Genomic DNA, 19,308 nt, shown 5'->3' on the forward strand with positions numbered 1-19,308 from the left:
TTTGACCTTCTACGGGACTGAAGCCATCACTAAAATTTTGTTTATACATAGGAAAAGAAAAAAACTACCATTTAAAACCACAGGAAACAAAAATCCTGATCGTAATTACCACCCCACCCCCTCCCCTCAAGAAATTTTGTGGCGATAGAATCCTCATCTTTTCCACCTCTGCTTTGGTAGGTATGTGAATATAATATTTTATGCCACATAGAAAATGATTGTCACAATGGGGGGGGGGGCTCTTTCACCTCCACTCCAAGTACCAATACTTAAGGTGTAGACCAAACACAATCCTTGTAATCAAGAAGGATTATATATTAATTTCCACCTCCCCCGCCCCTTTCTCAGAACTCATTCTATATTTATCCTAAGGCTCAATCAGAGTTAAAATATTTAGGCATTCAAAATGCACTTTTCAAGGTGTCTGTCCTCCTCTACAAAATATTCTCCCCACCGCCACTGCTGTATAATATGTGATGTGCACTGTACTTCCTTATTTATTATTTTAGGACATATGAAGCAAATCAATTTAGTTAAATGGAGCTTTAAAATAAATTTCAAAAAAAGTTTTTTGCATTAAGAAAGGAGGTATCACCCCGCATAAACCCTTATTCATGATTAGTCTGAATGACTCATAAAGAGTTGTACAATCTAGGCATTGTAACGCGCTTTTTTAGGTGTTTTGCCCCCTCCCTTTCCTTGCCCATTCAATGAACCGCCACCCCTCCTTCATAATAGTTGATGCACAGTTATACATTACTGAATATAATTTTATAAAAAAGCAAGTGAATGATCTTAGTTAAATTAAGCCTTGAGATAAATTCCCATATTAACCATCAATCTTCTGTAGACTATGTGACTTTCCAGGAGAGAATGCGCCACCGTGTGACATTACTTCTTGTGCAACTGGTAGTTTGTACAAGTTTTAAATCGATAGTCACTCAGAAAAAAGTTGGCTTCACCTCCTTCTTACTTTTATACTTGAGGCTAATTTTTAGTTTTCAATTTTAGCACTACATTTTTAGGCTACAAAGATGCTGACTGGTTTATCCCCTCACATAAAAGTTGGCTTGACCTCCTTCTTACTTTTATGCTTGTGTCTAATTTTTAGTTTTCAATTTTAGCACTACTTTTCTAGGCTACAAAGAAGCTGAGTGGTTTACCCCTCCTCAGATAAAAATTGGCTTCACCTCCTTCTTACTTTTATGCTTGTGACTAATTTTGGTTTTCAATTTTAGCACTACTTTTCTACGCTACAAAGAAACTGACTGGTTTATCCCTCCTCACATAAAAGTTGGCTTCACCTCTTTCTTACTTTTATGCTTGTGTCTAATATTAGTTTTCAATTTTAGTACTACTTTTCTAGGCTACAAAGAAGCTGACTGGTTTATCCCTCCTCCAATTACAAGAGTAAATAAGCAAGGAGTCATATTTACAGACGAGCAAATTAGGCAAATCCTGAATTATTTCGGTAGGTTGTTTTAACTGCATATAGTAATTTAGGATATACTCGTTCAGACTCACTGAGGAGATATTTCTCTGAATTCCAATTCACATGCATGATTAGTTAGACATCAATTAGTGTCTTAGGTGGACCTTAAACTTTAATTGATCTTGCAAGGAAGGCTTGGCAAAGTATTGGCGAAGGTCAACTCTATGCCAAAGAGCCAAAAATAAGCGCTTTGATCCGGTGATTTCGATAGTCGCTTATTTTTTTTTATTATCTCATTTTCTAGATTCTTTAGAAGGAGTAGGCAAGGGCATATCACGGATTTTGTTAAGGGGGGGGGGGGTAAAAAAACCTTTAAAAACGCATAAAAAAATTGTATATATTTTTGTTATGTTTTTTACGAATCAAACAGAGATTTAAGGGGGGAGGGTTCAAACGCTCTAGCCCCTCCCCTGGATACGGCTTTGGGAACAAGTATGCTAATATATTCGTCTGGGTATTAGCGCTTGCACCTTTGATGATTTTTCAACATCATATTTTGATTTAATTGATTTAATTGATTCAAAATTTGACATCAGAATTTAATTGATTTAATTTTGATTTAATTGATTTAATTTGATTTTAATTTGACAATTTTGGACAGAACGTTGCAACTAACAATTTAACGAAAGTAATACTTTTAACAAACTCGTTTTCTGGATCACCTGATTATGGTCTTGGCTTTGGAGATTATAACATTTCAAAGAGCACAACTGCGAACGCACTAATTGCTATGTCACCAATAACATACTTTATATACCTTTGAATTTGATGTTATGGAAGACTTTTTCCAGCCGTGTCAACTCGAAGCTACCTACCATCAAAGAAAGACATTCCTTTCAATTAAACATCCAGAAAGCTGCAAAAGAAGTTAATTTTGGCAATTTCTTTAATTGGACAATTACTTGCAGAAGTGAGTCAGATGCTATTTTAAGGAGATATCAATTTAATAAAGCTTTCCTCAAAAGACGTTTTTCAAAGAAACCTAAAGAGCCTTACTAGACTTGGAACCAGCAGAAATAAATTCCTATAATAGTTCAAACTCAAAACGACTAGAAATTACCATTAAAGAATAAATGAAACCCAAAAGGAACATAACTGAAAAAAAAAACAATTATAGCAAACTTACAGATAACAGGTAGTAAAATAAATGAATGAATAAATCTTAAAACGAATAAAAATAAAATTAAATATTCAAGTTAAACATTAAAGAAACAAAAATCAGTACAAATAGGATTTTGTCTACTGTCCCCTCCCCTCCCCTAACTGTAAAAGTCAAAAGTATATTACGTTATTTGCGTTTTATTGAAAATTATTTGTTTTGAACAGTCCCTGGAAATGTCTAATAACAATAAACTGAATATTTTATATATAATATTATTTATTGCCGAGAACTCGACAATTCAAGATTTTACCTCCGTATAATTTATTTTTCAATATTTTAAATACAAATAAAAATAGACGGCGAAAGAAGATGTGCCACAGTACCATACCCCTTTTTTCCCAAAATCATCCGATCCAACTTTTGAGATAGCCATTGTGTTCAACATAGTTGAAAGGTCCAGTAACTATGTCTTTGAGGATGACATGACCCTGAAAGCCCCTGGGGAAAGAGCTGTAAGCTATGAAATTTGACTATTGTTTCCACATAGTATTTCTTATTGGGGAGTATACTGAAATTATTTTTTAGGGGGAAAGGGAAGTTTCCTGTTTGGAGGGATTTTCCACGGTGAGAATTCCCGTGGGTGAACTTTCCAGGGGAAGTTTCTGCGAAGAAATTGCCCAAATTTCTATATGAAATTCTTTTTATTTGTCTTACTTTCTCTTTTGCGACTTGATTTTACATGTGGAAATGTCCCAGAGCAAACGTCCGGAGGAAATTTTTAGCGGGGTTGGAATTGTCTGAAAGATTTTTCCCCGAGGGTTGGATTTTCCATGGGAGAAACTGTAGATTGGGCGAGAGGGGTTCGGAGTTCCAGAAAAAAAATTCCATGGAGGGAAGATTTTCCGCATGATTTGAAAACAATAAGAAATTCATTTAAAACAAGTCTTTTTTCAAATAAAAGTAGGCTAAGGAGAATTCTCCAAGCGGAATTATCCCTACTTAAACTTTTGTTTATCGGAAAACAGGGGGAAAGGATGTATATCAAATTTAAATTTCTGCTATATTTTCTGGATTGAAAGGTCTTTTCCCACTGATTCGAGTTTGATCAGCCCGAAAACGACATCAGAATTGGAAAATACTATCCTTTAATACCCCATTTCCACCCAAACAAGGTCGTTTCCTATTAATTCCAGTTTGGAGAGACCGAAAACTGCAACAGAATCGGAAAATTCTATCACTTAATACCCCATTTCTCCCTAGACGTGGTCAGAAGGGACAAGAATACCATTTGTGGTATTATAATGATATAATTCATAATTAAAAAATTGGGAAATAGGGTACCAAGTGACGGGGCTTTCCAATTCTGATGTCATTTTTGGTCTCCTCAAACTTGAATTAATAGAAAACGACCTTTCAATTATATTGTTTTCAGTTATATATAATATTATTATAATACCAAGAATGGTATTTTTACCCCATCTGGCCTTGCTTAGGGGGGGGGGACGGGACACTAAGTTATATAATTTTCCAATTCCGATGTCGTCTTCGGCATCCCTGGACTTTAATTAATAGGATACGACCTTTTAATCCAGAAAATATTATAAAATTTGAATTTGAGATCCCCTCCCCCTTTTTCCCCTTTTTTCTGTGAAAAAGGGGTATTTCTACACGGCTGATTTTGTCCAATTTTGTCCAATTAAACAAACTTTTCTGAACATTTTTTGTTTCCAAAAACTTGTTGCTCAAATGATGAGGCTTGACCTTTCTTTCGTAGTTCTACTGGACTGTGTAGGGAATGTGAACCTTGGAACTTTCTTCGGGGGTGGGGAGAGGCAAGACTGACAAAAACCCTATATTCATCACAGCCCAGGATTTTTTTCTTTTTTATTTTCAGATCAACATCAGGTGCTTTTGAAACATACTGGAAGATGGATTTAGTTAATCTTCCTCGAAAGACATGAGTACTCCTAAAAAAAAGAAAAAAAGAAGTCCATTGGGACAAGCGGTGCAGGGGTCGCACACTTAGATACTTCATAGACTCCCAGAGGTACACACATAAAACCATAGTTGGGCCTCATGGGTACTCACATTTTCTCCAGGAGTTGGGGAGGGGAGAGAAAAACCTCCAAGTTATTCCATGAAGAAGCAAGTGCTAAAAATAAATTAGTCCAGAAAAGTACCAATAAGTTTAACAAATTTTGCTAATTTTTACACTTTCTTTGCATCCTTAATCTTCCAGGAGGATTTGACAGCGGTGCCAATTCACAAAAGTTAAGGGGATAAAAATTTCAAAGTCAAGAGAGGACACATTTTTTTTTTCTTTTTCAACTTTCTTAATAGAAGTACCAGACAACAGCCATCTTTCAATGAAAATACAAAAAAAGTATTTTTTCAAAATCTTGGGGGTCCAATTTCCTCTTCTCAACAGTGACGTAATTTCATCAAAACCTTAGGAGGAGGCAACGTTGGAGCAAATTTTCCAAAATCAGCTGAAAGTGATACCTGAAAAATGAGCCATATGGTACCATAAGGGCTAAGATATACCAAAGAAAACTGACCAGTTTCTGTGGATGCTTGAATTATGTAGGCTTATCTTAGTTTTGACAATATCTTTGAAGACAAAAAATTTCATCTGGGGGGGGACTAACTGGGATTAGTTAACTCCTTTCCTCCAACTCCATTCCTACTGTACCATAGAAAATTACACCCCTGATTCTCAATTGACACCCCTTGGGCCACGGGGTAGATCACGAAGTGCATCACCCTTTTTAAGCACCATCGGATTTAGGCAAAGATATACGGGCCTGTATGATGGACGCACAAAATTCTGTAATTCCAGTATTTGGGTCTCATTAATTGCTTTTTGGTTTCTTTAAGCAACTTTCAAATGAACTTACTGGTTACCAGCCATTTTCACCCATCGGGTCAAGACTTAATCTAGAAATTATTCTAAAGACTACAATCTGATTATAATAAAGTGTCAGGAAATCATTTTACATGATGAAAGGATGCTAATAAGTCCAACAAATAAGCACGAATGCTTCTGAATAAGTATGAAAACAAGTATTGCTGACGGCAAAATTCAGGTATTGGTCTTATAGAGTACGTGATGTGACCCACGGTAAACCTGATTCGTGGGTAACTACACAAGTTTTACCTTTACCATGCTTGTAGGTGAAAGATCAAGTCTGAACTGCGACATTCATTAAAGTTTTCGTTCGTTCCTGTCTATTTTAATTAGTTCAGTCGTCAAATGATAAGACTGGAAAAGTATGTGTAAATTTCATGTGGAAAAGCCGGCGGAATTTTCCTCCTCTAAATGTGAGTACTCTACTAAAAAAGTAGCGATAATTTAAGTAATTATAGCGAAGAAATTTATTTTTGTTTTATAAAGCTATTGAATTCATATATTCTTTGAGAGTTGAGACTTTGGGGCGTTAGCAATAAAGTTTAGAATATAAATTTCACTTTCATTAAAACTGTTAAATAAAATAGATGCAAGTAGCAAGGACTAAATTTTCGAATAAGAGGGATTCAAATTCAAAAATGCAGAAAAATTTGATTTATATCTATTCAAAAATAAAATTTTCCTTTATTCGTGTATGTTGTTAACATTCGAGCATTTCTTTCAGTTGAAAAATTCCCTTAGATCTTCCAACTACCATGTGTTGTTCTTTTTTTATCCTATCTTAGTCCATCAACAGTCATTTAACTCTTTCTTCATTTTGTCAGTTATTACATTTAAGTATAAGTGTTTTATTTTTTTTGTTTTGTTGGCCCATTACAAGCTAAGCTTCTTGGACTTCGTAATTACTTTACGTTTTGTACTTGTTTTGTTTTTTTAGTATTGATAAATTGATTGATTAATTGATTGTTCGCCACCCTCATTAATCAATTAATACCCCTCCTCCTAGTGGATCTTATTTATCAGAATATGTTATTGTTTTAAATTGTGCAAAGTTAAATATAGTAAACCCCTTAAGTAGTAACTAACCCCACAGCCAGTTTTGGTGGGTGGTTTTTATGGCACTTGGTATTTACCCAGTGCCATATAGCAATCGCAAATTTTGTCAGTCTGTCTGTCGGTCCCGGTTTCGCTAGTTTAGGCACTTCCAGATAAGCTAGGACGATGAAATTTGGCACGCGTATCAGAGACCAGACGAGATTAAATTAGAAATAGTTGTTTCCCCGATTCGACCATCTGGGGGGAGTGGGGGACGGTTAATTCGGAAAAATTAGAAAAATGAGATATTTTTAACTTACGAACGGGTGATCGTATCCTAATGAAATTTGATATTTAGAAGGGTATTATGTTTCAGAGCTCTAATTTTAAATCCCGACCGGATCTGGTAACATTGGAGGGAATTGGAGGGGGAAACCTAAAATCTGGGAAAAGTCTGGGTAAAATCTGGGAAATAAATACAATTCCTAGGTACGCGGTTGACATAATTGGAACGGATCCGCTCTCTTGGGGGAGTTGGGGGGAGTGGTTAGTTCTGAAAAATTAGATAAAATGAGGTGTTATTAACTTGCGAAGGAGGGATCGGATCTTAATGAAAGCTCAAATTTAGAAGGAGCTCGTAACTGATCTTACTTAGATCCCAACCAGATCCAGTGTCATTAGGGGAGTTGGGGGGACCGGAAATCTTGGAAAACGCTTAGAGTGGAGAAATCAGGATGAAACTTGATAGGAAGAATAAGCACAAGTTCTAGATGTATGAGTGACGTAACCGAACTGAAACTGCCCTCTTTGGGGGAGTTGGAGGGAGTGTTAATTCGGAAAAAGGAGAAAAATTGAGGTATTTTTAGCTTAAGAACGGGTGACCGGATCTTAATGAAATTTGATATTTAGAAGGACTTGTGTCTCAGAGCTCTTATTTTAAATCCCGATCAGACCTGGTGACATTGGGGGAGTTGGAGGGGGAAAACGAAAATCTTAGAAAACGCTTAGAGTGGAGGGATCGGGATGACACTTGGTGGGTAGAATAAGCAAATGTCTTAGATACGTGATTGACGTAACCGGACTACATCTGCTCTCTTTGGGGGAGTTAGGAGGGTCTAGCGCTTTGGCGAGTTCAGTGCTTCCGGACGTGCTAGGACGATGAAAATTGGTAGGCGTGTTAGGGACTTGTATAAATTGACTTGATAAAGTTGTTTTCCCCGATTCGATCATCTAGGGGGCTGAAAGGAGAGGAAAAATAAGTAAAAATGAGGTATTTTTAACTTACGAGTGGGTGATCGGATCTTAATGAATTTTGATGTTTAGAAGGAACTCGTGTCTCAAAGCTCTTAATTTAAATCCCGACCGGGATTAAGCCTCTGATTTTCCTTTTAAATTAATCTATTAACTATTAGAATTATGCTAGAGCTCATGCCATATGAGCTCTTGGCTCTTCCGAACTCGTCACAAGTGCCATATGAGCTCTTGGCTCTAGTTCTTAATATGTAAATAAAAGCATGGTGCACCACTCCGACAACTTGGGCCTCTGATGTGGGTTTCTAACGGCTTAATCGGTTTTGGTCCAGGTCCAAAACTCATTAACAAAAAAACGCATTCTTTTTAGCTGTGTTATTAAAGTTATAAAAACATACTTTTTTCTTAGCCAAATACAAACAGTAAATAGAACAAGCCTTGCCCCTTTACCAAACCTGTGCGTAAAATTTGTAGTTAGATGCGACTCTTTAATGATCTTGATTTTATGTGATCAGGAAGAAATGAAGGCCCTGTTTACCTCTGCTACGGCAAAGTAGATATGCCAACCGTTGAGAGGAAAGTGGATGCTTTAATTGAAAAAGTTCAAAATTTTCTTTTACGAAAATATGGTTTTGGCATTAAATGACAAAACCTGGTTCTAGTGTCGGAACACAGGCTCAAAAAAGCGTCGATATGACTCAGCCCATATAGACATCAGTTGCGCGGAGTTGCATCTTGCCCATAGAAGGATTTCAACACACATCTTTAGACTGGGCGTTAATCTCCGATGCTCTTACAGCCAATCAGCGCTGAAAATCTTGGCTCTATTCCGGGAGTATCCCTATTTCGCCAATCAGTGCGGAAAGGTCTTGGCTCTATTCCTTTGTCACGACGATACCTATGTGTTGCTTTTGAAAAATGTTTGCGCATCTGATGTCTATATAAGCTGTGAGATGACAGCAAAAGCGCCGCTTCAGCAACTTTGCAATTGAGTAAAACTAGTTTCATAGTAACGGGAAAGCACTGCTTGTCTTTTGCCAGAGGGGTGCTATGAGACGAACTGTAAAATAGATAAAGCTTACTGACTGAAAAGGAATCTACTTCATTTCGATCCAATGTTTTTTTCCTCTCTTAAACAATACTCAATATCTTTCTCTGGAATTGGTAGTATGTAGTGAGAAATTATATGTGTAAGGCCTATACTCTTGAACATGGCCAAAAATATGTACGAAGTTTTTTTCCAAAATTACCATCGGTAATTAAATAAAAAATAAACTGTCACACGCACTATAATTTCTAAAAAGGTATGTTTCAAGATGATAGAAACTAATAGAAATATGAATGACATATAGTTTGAAACAGCTTAGTTTTCTAAAGTAAATGTACGAACCAGATTTTATTTATGTTATTTGATTTCTTCAAAAATTTGCGTTTTAGTTTTTTTTTTCGAAAACGACCTCTGTTGACACCAAAACTTAATTGTTGGTCAGATTGCGGCTTATAAAGTCGATAACGCTCAGGGGGAGTTTAATAGCTTTTATATGTATTTTTGAACAAGATATTTACTTTTTTACAGCATAAGACACTGTTGTGTGTCCCTTTTGTTTTTTCAATGGCTACGTCTAATTTTGTCAAAATCCTTTGTCTATTAGAACTTTGACAGGTTGGTCCAGTTTGACATCCGGATGTCTATTCCTAATAGGATTGTTTTATTACGGCTTGACTTGACTACTTCGTTGACGGCTGCAGAGAAATATAAAGTTCCTAGTCTTTTTCCTATACGGAATGCTCATTTTGGGGTTAAATGTTACTCTTTACTTTTATAATAACAGCGTAGAACAGAAATATTCCCAGAAATCAAGAGGGATTAAATATCAATTTCATATTTTTGATGTGTTTTTTACATTTTTTTGTACTCCCCTCCACCCATGGAAAAACAACCCACCCCAAAATGATTCCTGGTTACGGCCCTAGGGATTATACATTAATCTAATACATCAATCTTCCAACTTCTAATCAAATGAGCCCCGTCCGAACCAAACTTTATGCGACCATCCGTTCCATGAAAACCTTATATGCCCGGGGCATAACTTACAATCCTTGCCCCTGGGCTCTGGAGGGTTGTGTCCGCCCTGAAGACTTTGCTATATGATCTTTGGACCATTACGAGTAAAATGGCTATTTCACAATTTGGTAAATAGCGACGAGGGCCATACTGCCATTCCATATCAAACAAACACAACTTAGAAACAATAGGGAAATTTTCTCAAGACAGTGGAATTCAATTCAGTGAATATTTCACCCCTTTGTCCAAGGGCCGTCTTCAGCACAACACCAAATAAATAAATAAATATATATATATATATATATATATATATATATATATATATATACCAACACCAAAAACAAGAAGAACAATAGGGAAATTTTTAAGACAGTGGGAAACAAATTAGAGCGAATATTTCGACCCTATGTCCAAGGGCCGTCCTCAGCAATACAAATAAGAAAAAACAACTTAGAAGAGGATAAAATCAATAAAACTAAAATGAACAGTTTTTCAAAACAGTCCCAGCATCCTTACCTCAGCGAAGTTCAACCAGGACTGATAAATAAATTGTTATGAAACGAGGCAATTCATTGAAATGAAAGTAAATGATTTAAAAACACGTTTTAATGCCAGCCGAGCTTTTTTCGCTTCTGATCTTATAGGTCTATTTGTGACAGGTTATGTGTAAATATCTATTGGTTTTTTATAATATTTCGCCAGGTCATTTTTAATTAAATTTGTGTGTAGAGCATTCAGTGAATATTCTCCTAAATCCCTATTTAAGGAAATATTATTATTAATCTTAAGTCTGATTTCAATTGCTTCTTGAACTACTTGATTTATGCCTAGATCATTGTTAATAATGGCGGATTCTTCAAAAAGTATTTTGTGGCTAGGATTTTCGAAAACAGGGCTGCTTAAAGCAGAATCAAAAGAAACTATAATAATATTTAGTTTCTAATGAATTCTAATAATATTAGAATTCAGAGCTTGGTGATATCATCTTTATGTTGTTGTAGGCGTTTCTCGAAATTCTGGTGTGTTCTCCCTACATAGAATTTGCCACAGTCGCATGGTATTTGATAGACACCTCTTTGGCGAGTAACCGGAGTCTTATCTTTACCAGAATTTAGGAGATCTATGATTTTCAAATTATTGGTAAATACAACATACACATTATTTTGTGTGAATACTTTTTTAAGATTTCTAGTGATTTTTGGGATATATGGGAGGTAAATTATGTTTTGGGGTTAATCGGTATTCTCAAATAGTAAATTATCGTTGATTTTATGGGAGTGTCTTTTCACTCTACGGTTAGTTGTATTATTAATAAATAAAAGAGGATACCCATTTCCAAAAAAGTATGTCCCTGATAAAGTCTAGTTCAGCTGTTATGTAGGAATCAGAACAAATGTTTAGGGCACGACCGACGAGAGATATTACGATACCTCTTTTAACTTTTGGGGGTGGTTTGATCCAAAATGTAAATATCTATTGTTTTGTGTTGGTTTTCTGTAAATAGTAAAATTGAGTTCATCTAAGTTACGAATAATTAGAACATCTAGGAATGATATTATATTTGTAATTTCAATTTCTAAGGTAAACTGTAAGTTCCTATCATATGTATTAAGGTGATCTAATAAACCCCTAAGTTCATTTTCCCTATAGTTCCAAAGTGAAATTACGTCATCCATGTAACGTCCCAAAAAGATATGTTTCAAAAAATATGAATTTAATGCCCAATTTTGAATATGCTCAACATAAATATTGGCCAGTAGCCCGGAAAGAGGCGCACCCATGGGTAAGCCATTTATTTGTTGGTAGGAAGAATTACGGAATTGGAAATACATTGAATACTTGTTACAAAGTTTAACCAAGGTCATTAAAACATCGCAATCTAATCCTGTTGCTAAAACTTCTATTATTTCATAATTTTCATTTATTTTATTTTCTAATAATTTCTCGGATTCTGCTACATTAAATTTGTATACATAGACACAATATCAAAGCTACTGATAGTTGTATTTTCTGAAATATTTACATTGTTGATTTTTTCAACTAAATCAACCGAATTACATATATAAGATTTTTGAGAAAAAAACAAAGGTTTGAAGGCTGTACATAACCATTTTCCAATGTTGGAGGCGGGGGCTTTCGTACAAGCTACAATTGGCCTTAAAGGAATGCCTTGCTTATGTAGTTTTGGTAGACCATACAATTTTGGACAAAAGCTGCCTCGGGGATAAAAATTTATAATTGTGGAGTAATTTTAGCATTTTGTTTTGGATCTTTTAATTCTTTCATAATTTTGTTAGCAAACTGATCAGTATGATCGTGGGTTGTAGTTTTATATGTAGTTTTGTCATTTAGATGTGCATAAATTTTTGTGTCGTAATCTTTCGTATCCATGACAACCAAAGAATTGCTTTTATCTGCTTTAGTTATAATAATGGACGGATCTTTGCGGAGATTCGATAGAATTCTTAGGTCACGCAAATTATCTGGTTTTATATTGGTAGGAAGATTGGCCTTTTTTTATTATTGTAAAGTGTATCAATAAGACAAGCCCTAACTTAGTCTGGGTTGGAAATAGATGAATAAAATTTGTGCAAAGAAGACTCTAGAGAGGAAATCAAATTCACCACAGAACTTGTTTTGGAAGAAAAGAGAATTTTGGACCTTTTTTGAGAGTTTGAAATTCCAATGGTTCAAGCGTTCTAGAGGACAAATTAACCACAGCCGGTCCAGGAGTGAATCTTGGAGCATAAACAGGTTATTTATTGATGATTCATCTCGTAGGTTTTCCAATTTTTTAATAAGTCGTTCCCTTGATAAGCGGAAATCATGGCTAAATAAATTTCTTTCTAATCCAGCAGCTTGGTTAAAATCAGCAGAAGACAAATTTTCGAATAAAAACTTTTCTAGAGATTTCCTTTCAGAGGAAATAATGTATCTTTTTTTGTTTTCTATCTTTAATAATGTGTATTAATGTTTTTAATTGTAATGTATGAGCAAATCCCTCTTCTTTTCGGGTATTTAAGTGTAATCTGAATCTTAAAGACTTGGGAATAAGATTTTCAAATTTGCAAGATTCCAAGAATTTTTGTTGGTTGATAATATTAGCGTGTTTTTTGCCTAAACTAATGAAGTAAAATTATCATTGGCCAACTGCTCCCCATAAGCAAGACGTAAATAACGACGAAGACCACTTTGCCTTCCCATCACAAACACCAAAAACAATAAGAACAATAGGGAATTTTTTTAAGACAGTGGGAAACAAATTAGAATGAATATTTCGGATGAATAGAATGAAAAAATCACAAATAGAACAATAAGCCCCAAAACATAATTTACCTCCCATATATCCCAAAAATCGCTACAAATCTTAAAAAAGTATGTACACAAAATAATCTGTATGTTGTATTTACCAACAGTTTGAAAATCATAAATCTCCTAAATTCTGGTAAAGATAAAACTCCTGTTACTCGCCAAAGAGGTGTCTATCAAATACCATGCGACTGTGGCAAATTCTATGTAGGGAGAACCCACCAGAATTTCGAGAAACGCCTACTACAACATAAAGATGGTATCACCAAAGCTCTGAATTCTAATATTACTTCTGTTTCTTTTGAAAAAAAAAACAACTTACAAGAGTATAAAATCAATAAAACTAAAATGAGCAGTTTTTCAAAACAGTCCTAGCATCCTTACCTCAGCGAAGTTCAACCAGGACTGATAAATCAATTGTTATGAAACGAGGTAATTCATTGAAATGAAAGAAAATTATTTAAAAACACGTTCTTATGGCACCTGGTATTAACCAAATGGAATAGCAATCACAAATTCTGTCGGTCTGTCGGTCCCAGTTTTGCACTTCCAGGTAAGCTAGGACGAGGAAATTTGGCAGGCATATCAGGGACAGACCAGATTAAATTAGGAATAGTCGTTTTCCCGATTTGACCATCTGGAGGGGGGTGGGAGTGGGGGGCTCGTTGATTCTGAAAAAATGAAGTATTTTTAACTTACGAACACTTGATCAGATCTTGATGAAATTTGATGTTTGGAAGGATATCGTGTCTCAGAGCTGTTATTTTAAATCCCAACCGGATCTGGTGACACTGAGGGGGTTGGGGGTTGGGAGGGGGAAACCTAAAATCTTGGAAAACACTTAGAGTGGAGGGATCGGGATGAAACTTGGGGGGGGGGAAATAAGCAGAAGTCCTAGATACATGATTGACATAATTGGAACGGATCCACTCTATTGGGGGGGGGGTTGTAATTCTGAAAAATTAGAAAAAATGACGTATTTTTAACTTACGAAGGAGTGATCGGATCTTCATGAAACTTCATATTTAGAAGGACCTCGTAACTCAGATCTCTAATTTTAAATTTCGACCGGATCCAGCGTCATTGGGGGGGGGGGCAGAAATCTTAGAAAATACTTAAAGCGGAGTGGTCAGGATGAAACTGGATGGGAAGAATAAAAATCTGTCTAAGATAAGTGACTGACATAACCGGAACGGATCTGCTCTCTTTGGTAGAGTTGGGGGGGGGGGTAATTTGGAAAAATAAGGTATTTGTAACTTACGAAAGGGTGACCATATCTTAATGAAATTTGACATTTAGAAGGATCTTGTGCTTTAAAGCTCTAATTTTGAATTCCGACCAGATTCTGTGACATTGGGGGGGGGGATTGGAGGGGGAAACCGGAATTCTCGGAAAACGTGAAAATTGGCGCATTTTTGTCTTATGAATAGGTGATCGGATCTTAATGAAATTTGATATTTAGAATGAATTCATGTCTCAGAGCTCTTTTTTTTCAAATCCCGACCAGATCTTTTGACATTGGGGGAGTTGGAGGGGAAATCTTGGAAAACACTTGGAGTGGAGGAATCGGGATGAACCTTGGCGGATGGAATAAGCAAGTGTCGTAGATACGTGATTGACGTAAACGTACTAGATTCACTCTCTTTGGGGGAGTTGGGGGGAGGGGTTCTGTGATTTGGCCAGTTTGGTGCTTCTGGACGTGCTAGGACGATGAAAATTGGTAGGCGTGTCAGGGAGATGCACAAATTGACTTGATAGAGTCGTTTTCCCAGATTCTACCGTCTGGGGGGCTAAAGGGAGAGGAAAAATTAGAAAAAATGAGGTATTTATAACTTACGAATGGGTGATCGGATCTTAATGAATTTTGATATTTAGAAGGACATCGTGACGCAGAGCTCTTATATTAAATCCTGACCGGCATTAAGCCTCTACTTTTCCTTTTAAATCAATCAACTGATTCTTTGAATTTTGTTAGAGCTCATGGCTCTTAGCTCTTCTTGCCTCGTCACAAGCGCCATATGAGCTCTTAGCTCTTGTTCATGCCAGCCTAGCTTTTTTCGCTGCTGATCTTATAGGTCTATTTTTGACAGGTTCTGTGTTAATATTTATTGGCTTTTTATAATATTTTGTAAGGTAATTTTTAATTAAATTTTTGTATAGAGCACTCGGTGAATATTCTCCTAAATCCCTATTTAAGGAAATCATTGATCCTCATTTCTATACGAAATGGCTAAGAGGGGACATAAATGGGAGATATATTATTCCTCTATTTACTCAACGCCAATACATTGATTCTGAAACTAGACGTTCACGAGTCAGTATTTAAAAATTCTATTTAATAATAGAAATTCAAAAGAAATTCCATAACTTCTTTCTTACTTTAGCAACAATTTTGTTTTCAAAAAATATATGCAATTATTTAAAATTGTTTGCTGATAATTCAGAATTCTGAAGGAAAGATTTCTGAACGTATAAGCAAAGAGATAAGGATCCCCTGTTTTTACTTACTTGACTTTATTTGAGTACTTTATCAATTTTAGATCATCATTTCCCATTAGTAGTTGTCACAAAACTGTTGAATCCACATCTTTTATATTGAATCTCGCCATATTAGTCTTAAATTCTTAATTGCTGATTTTTATTGAAACTCGTATTGTTCTGCAAGAAACTTAAAAACTTTGCGCTTTTGCCTAGCTTTTTCAGCAGCAGTAATAGTCTATTAGACGGGCTTTTTTTAGGCATTAGTGCCAAAGAACATGATTGCCTTTTAATTTTGTAAATTTTCTACTAAATACTTTTAAGATCAGTAATAAATCACTAAACTATTACTTACCATCGACACTTCCAAATAATTTTCAATAGTTAGTTTAAGTAATTCCATATAATAGTGTACTCTGGTGTATTCGATATTCTTAAGTACATTAGCAAACAACAGAAACTCTGTGACATTTCTCCCAACAGATGATTGCTACATTAAAATCAAAACGAGAAATGGATCGTCTTTTTGAATTTTCTTTGTTAGTTTACTTTCAGATTTGTCATTTTGGCCCCCGAAGAAATGTCAATTAGAAGAAAGAAATGGGGGAGGTGGTGTTTGAGGTTTCTTTCACTCGGTTTTGAAGAAAACTTTTTTGGTAGTTTCATTGAAGGAACCTTCTTTGATGTTCTCATTGAAAAAAAATTACACCAAACACCTTATTTTGTATTCTCACTGAAAACAAGAAAAAATTATTCTTTTGTAGGTTTGGAAATTTATTTTGCCTTCCCATTTTTTTTTGTGAATTAATACTCCTGCAAAGGGCTGACTTACATCAGGAGTCGGAAAGCCAGTTTGGGCTAAAGCCAGGATTCTCTCTTTTGAAACTTGAGGAACTTTTGAATTATGATCATTAAATAAATTTATGCTTTCACCATCCTAACAGAAACTGTTAGCTAGCAATTGGACAGCGAAAAAAGCCTTTAACTTAAGAATGTAAAATGGTCTACAACTCTTTAGCTGAAAATATTTCACCAAACAGAAACAAATTTAGTTTCTTTTGAGCCTTTGGCAAACCAGTGTGATATGTCCGCTTACCTCATGGGAAATCACTATAATCCAAAATTTGAAAATGATGAAATATTCGAACTTGATGGAAAGTTGATATTTCTGTGTAGATAATATTGTGAAGCCTGACTAGTGAATATGTTTTTTGACATATCAATATGACACCATTTTCTATCCTCTCTAGAAAGAGCTATATCAGTGGCAGTTCTAGGCCTGGGAAGGATGGCAGCCGCCACCTAATTTCCTCTGACATCTGACGTTATTTTCTTATTTTTTGCACTCCTATTAAGGTACCTTAATAGGAGTTATAATGCCTAAAACGACTATTGAGCTAAATTAACATACAATTTAAAAGAAAGAAAATATATGCCAAGTCTCTGTGCTTTGGAAATTTTCAATAAAAGAAGTTACTACGTTTTTTCTGAAACTGTACAGGGTAACTGGGCGATTCTTGTATTTTACGATTTGGCGCATTTGATACTTGAAAGTAGCGGTTTTTTTTTTGGTTTTTTTTAAGGCGTTCAGTTGACTGAGACAACTATCTTCTGCCTTAACGCTCCCTATTTAAAAACCAAAGACGGTAGCGTTTCGGTTGGTTTTCAATTATAGAAAAAAGTCTATACAGTTAGTTCAAGGTGTATTATCTGATGGAATTTTTTCTGAATTTTTGATCGAAGTTTGTCAGATATATGATTTAATGGTTATGAAATGTAATTTATTGCTGTATTTTTATCTCAGTTTTATCTGGAGAGAGAATAAGCCAGATGACGAAAACCTATGATGACATAGAGGCAGTCACTAAACTTTTAGAAGAGGTAAGACATAGGCCTAGGCTATTAATTTATTGCTTTTATAGGCACATTTATTCTTGGGTAATGTTTATATTCACAGAATTTGGTAAAATTCTAGTTAATTGACTTCTTGCTATCTCAGAAAGGGTGTAGGTTAGGAAAATGAAATTTTCAGGGATAAATCTGCAGACTAAAGTATGTCCTGGGAAGGTATTTTGAAGCAACTACCTCCACTCCTTCTCCCTCTAGAGGGCCCTGACCTTTGATGACCTTAAAAAATGTGTGGTTTATACCTGTCATGTAGGCAAATTTCAGGGCCCTATGGAGGGAGAAGGAATGGAGGTGGTTACTTTAAAATACCTTCCCAGGGCATACTTTAGCCTGTAGACACATCCCTGAAAGTTTCATTTTCCTAACCTAAACCCTTTCCAAGATAGCAAGAAGTCAATTAACTACAATTTTACCCAGAATTTTCAGGTAGCTAAGAAATAAACTTACCTCTGCAGTCAGAATTGCATTCTGAATCTAAATTTAATATGCATTTGCTTTGAAAATGAACTTTACCCCTCCCCTATTGCTATGTATGAATTCAATGTATTTATTTGCACATTTGGTAGGCTAGGATTAAAGTTCAAACTTACCTCTACAATCAGAATTGCACCCTGAATCCAAATTTAATATTTATTTGCATCAGAAAAAACTTTGTTAAAATTCTAGTTTAGTGGCTTCTTGCTATCTTGGAAAGGGGTTAGGTTAGGAAAATGAAACAGTCAATGTTCCTATTACCTGAACAATTGTTTTGGGTCATGAAACTATTGTTAATAGATGCATTTTGACTAACATCTTTTCCCTCTTGTAAATTCACCATTATAGAGTTATTATATATTTGCACATTAGGGGGGGGGGCTGAAGCATAACATATGTTAAATACAGCAATGTTTAGTTTACATATTTAATATATGCTATGCTTTACCCCCACCCCCCTGATGTGCAAACATTTAGCCCAAATTTGTTTCTAAACTATTACAAATTCATGATTTCAAATATCTGATCAACAAAAACAGAAAATGATTGTAATTCTATATGTATAAATACAGGAGATTTTTAGGATAGAATAACTCCATAATGGTGAGTTTGCAGTAGTTTTGCAAGAGAGAAAAGATATTCAAATGTCAAAATGTATCTATTAACAATAGTTTCATGACCAAAACTATTGCTCAGGTCATAGGAACATTGACTAATGAAAGTTTCAGGGATGGGTCTACAGGCTAAAGTATAGGTCAATGGTGGTATTACTGGAACAATTGTTTGGGGTCATGAAACTATTGTTAATAGATGCATTTTGACTTTTTTGAAAACCTTTTCTCTCTTGCAAAACTACCTCAAACTCACCATTATAGAGTTATTCCAGCCCAAATATTCTTGTATTTATACATATAGAATTGCAATCATTTCTGTTTTTGTTGATCAGATATTTGAAATCACAAATCTGTAATAGTTTAGAAACAAATTTGGGCTATATATTTGCACATTAGGGGGCTGGGGGTAAAGCATAGCGTATGCTTTATAGCATTGCTGTATTTTAATATATGCTATGCTTTACCCTCCTCCCCCCCTAATGTGCAAATATATAATAACTCCATAACAGTGGGTTTGTAGTAGTTTTGCAAGAGAGAAAAGATGTTAAAAAAGTCAAAATGCATTATTTATGTTCTTTGATTTGAGCAATTTAATTTGAAACTATCTTGATTTTGTAAACCTTAATAACCTTACAGAAGTGATTTTACAAAAAACGATTGATTTTCCCTGTC

General features: G+C 35.2%; 1 protein-coding gene across 10 annotated transcripts in view; it reads left to right on the forward strand.

The window, feature by feature from the left end:
* LOC136033896 (trafficking kinesin-binding protein milt-like) overlaps positions 1-19,308 on the forward strand; it is a 143,891-nt gene that overhangs the window by 31,907 nt on the left and 92,676 nt on the right. For 6 of the 10 annotated variants that reach the window (XM_065714886.1, XM_065714887.1, XM_065714884.1 and 3 more), the window contains 2 exons: positions 1,367-1,471; positions 17,445-17,521. In XM_065714886.1, coding sequence (XP_065570958.1) covers positions 1,367-1,471; positions 17,445-17,521 — 182 coding nt within the window. Of the gene's footprint in view, positions 1-1,366; positions 1,472-5,766; positions 5,916-17,444; positions 17,522-19,308 lie in introns of those variants that run through there. The other 4 variants (XM_065714892.1, XM_065714893.1, XM_065714890.1 and 1 more) reach the window with 2 other exon arrangements.

This window comes from Artemia franciscana, chromosome 12, assembly GCF_032884065.1.
Source record: "Artemia franciscana chromosome 12, ASM3288406v1, whole genome shotgun sequence".
Lineage (NCBI taxonomy): Eukaryota > Metazoa > Arthropoda > Branchiopoda > Anostraca > Artemiidae > Artemia > Artemia franciscana.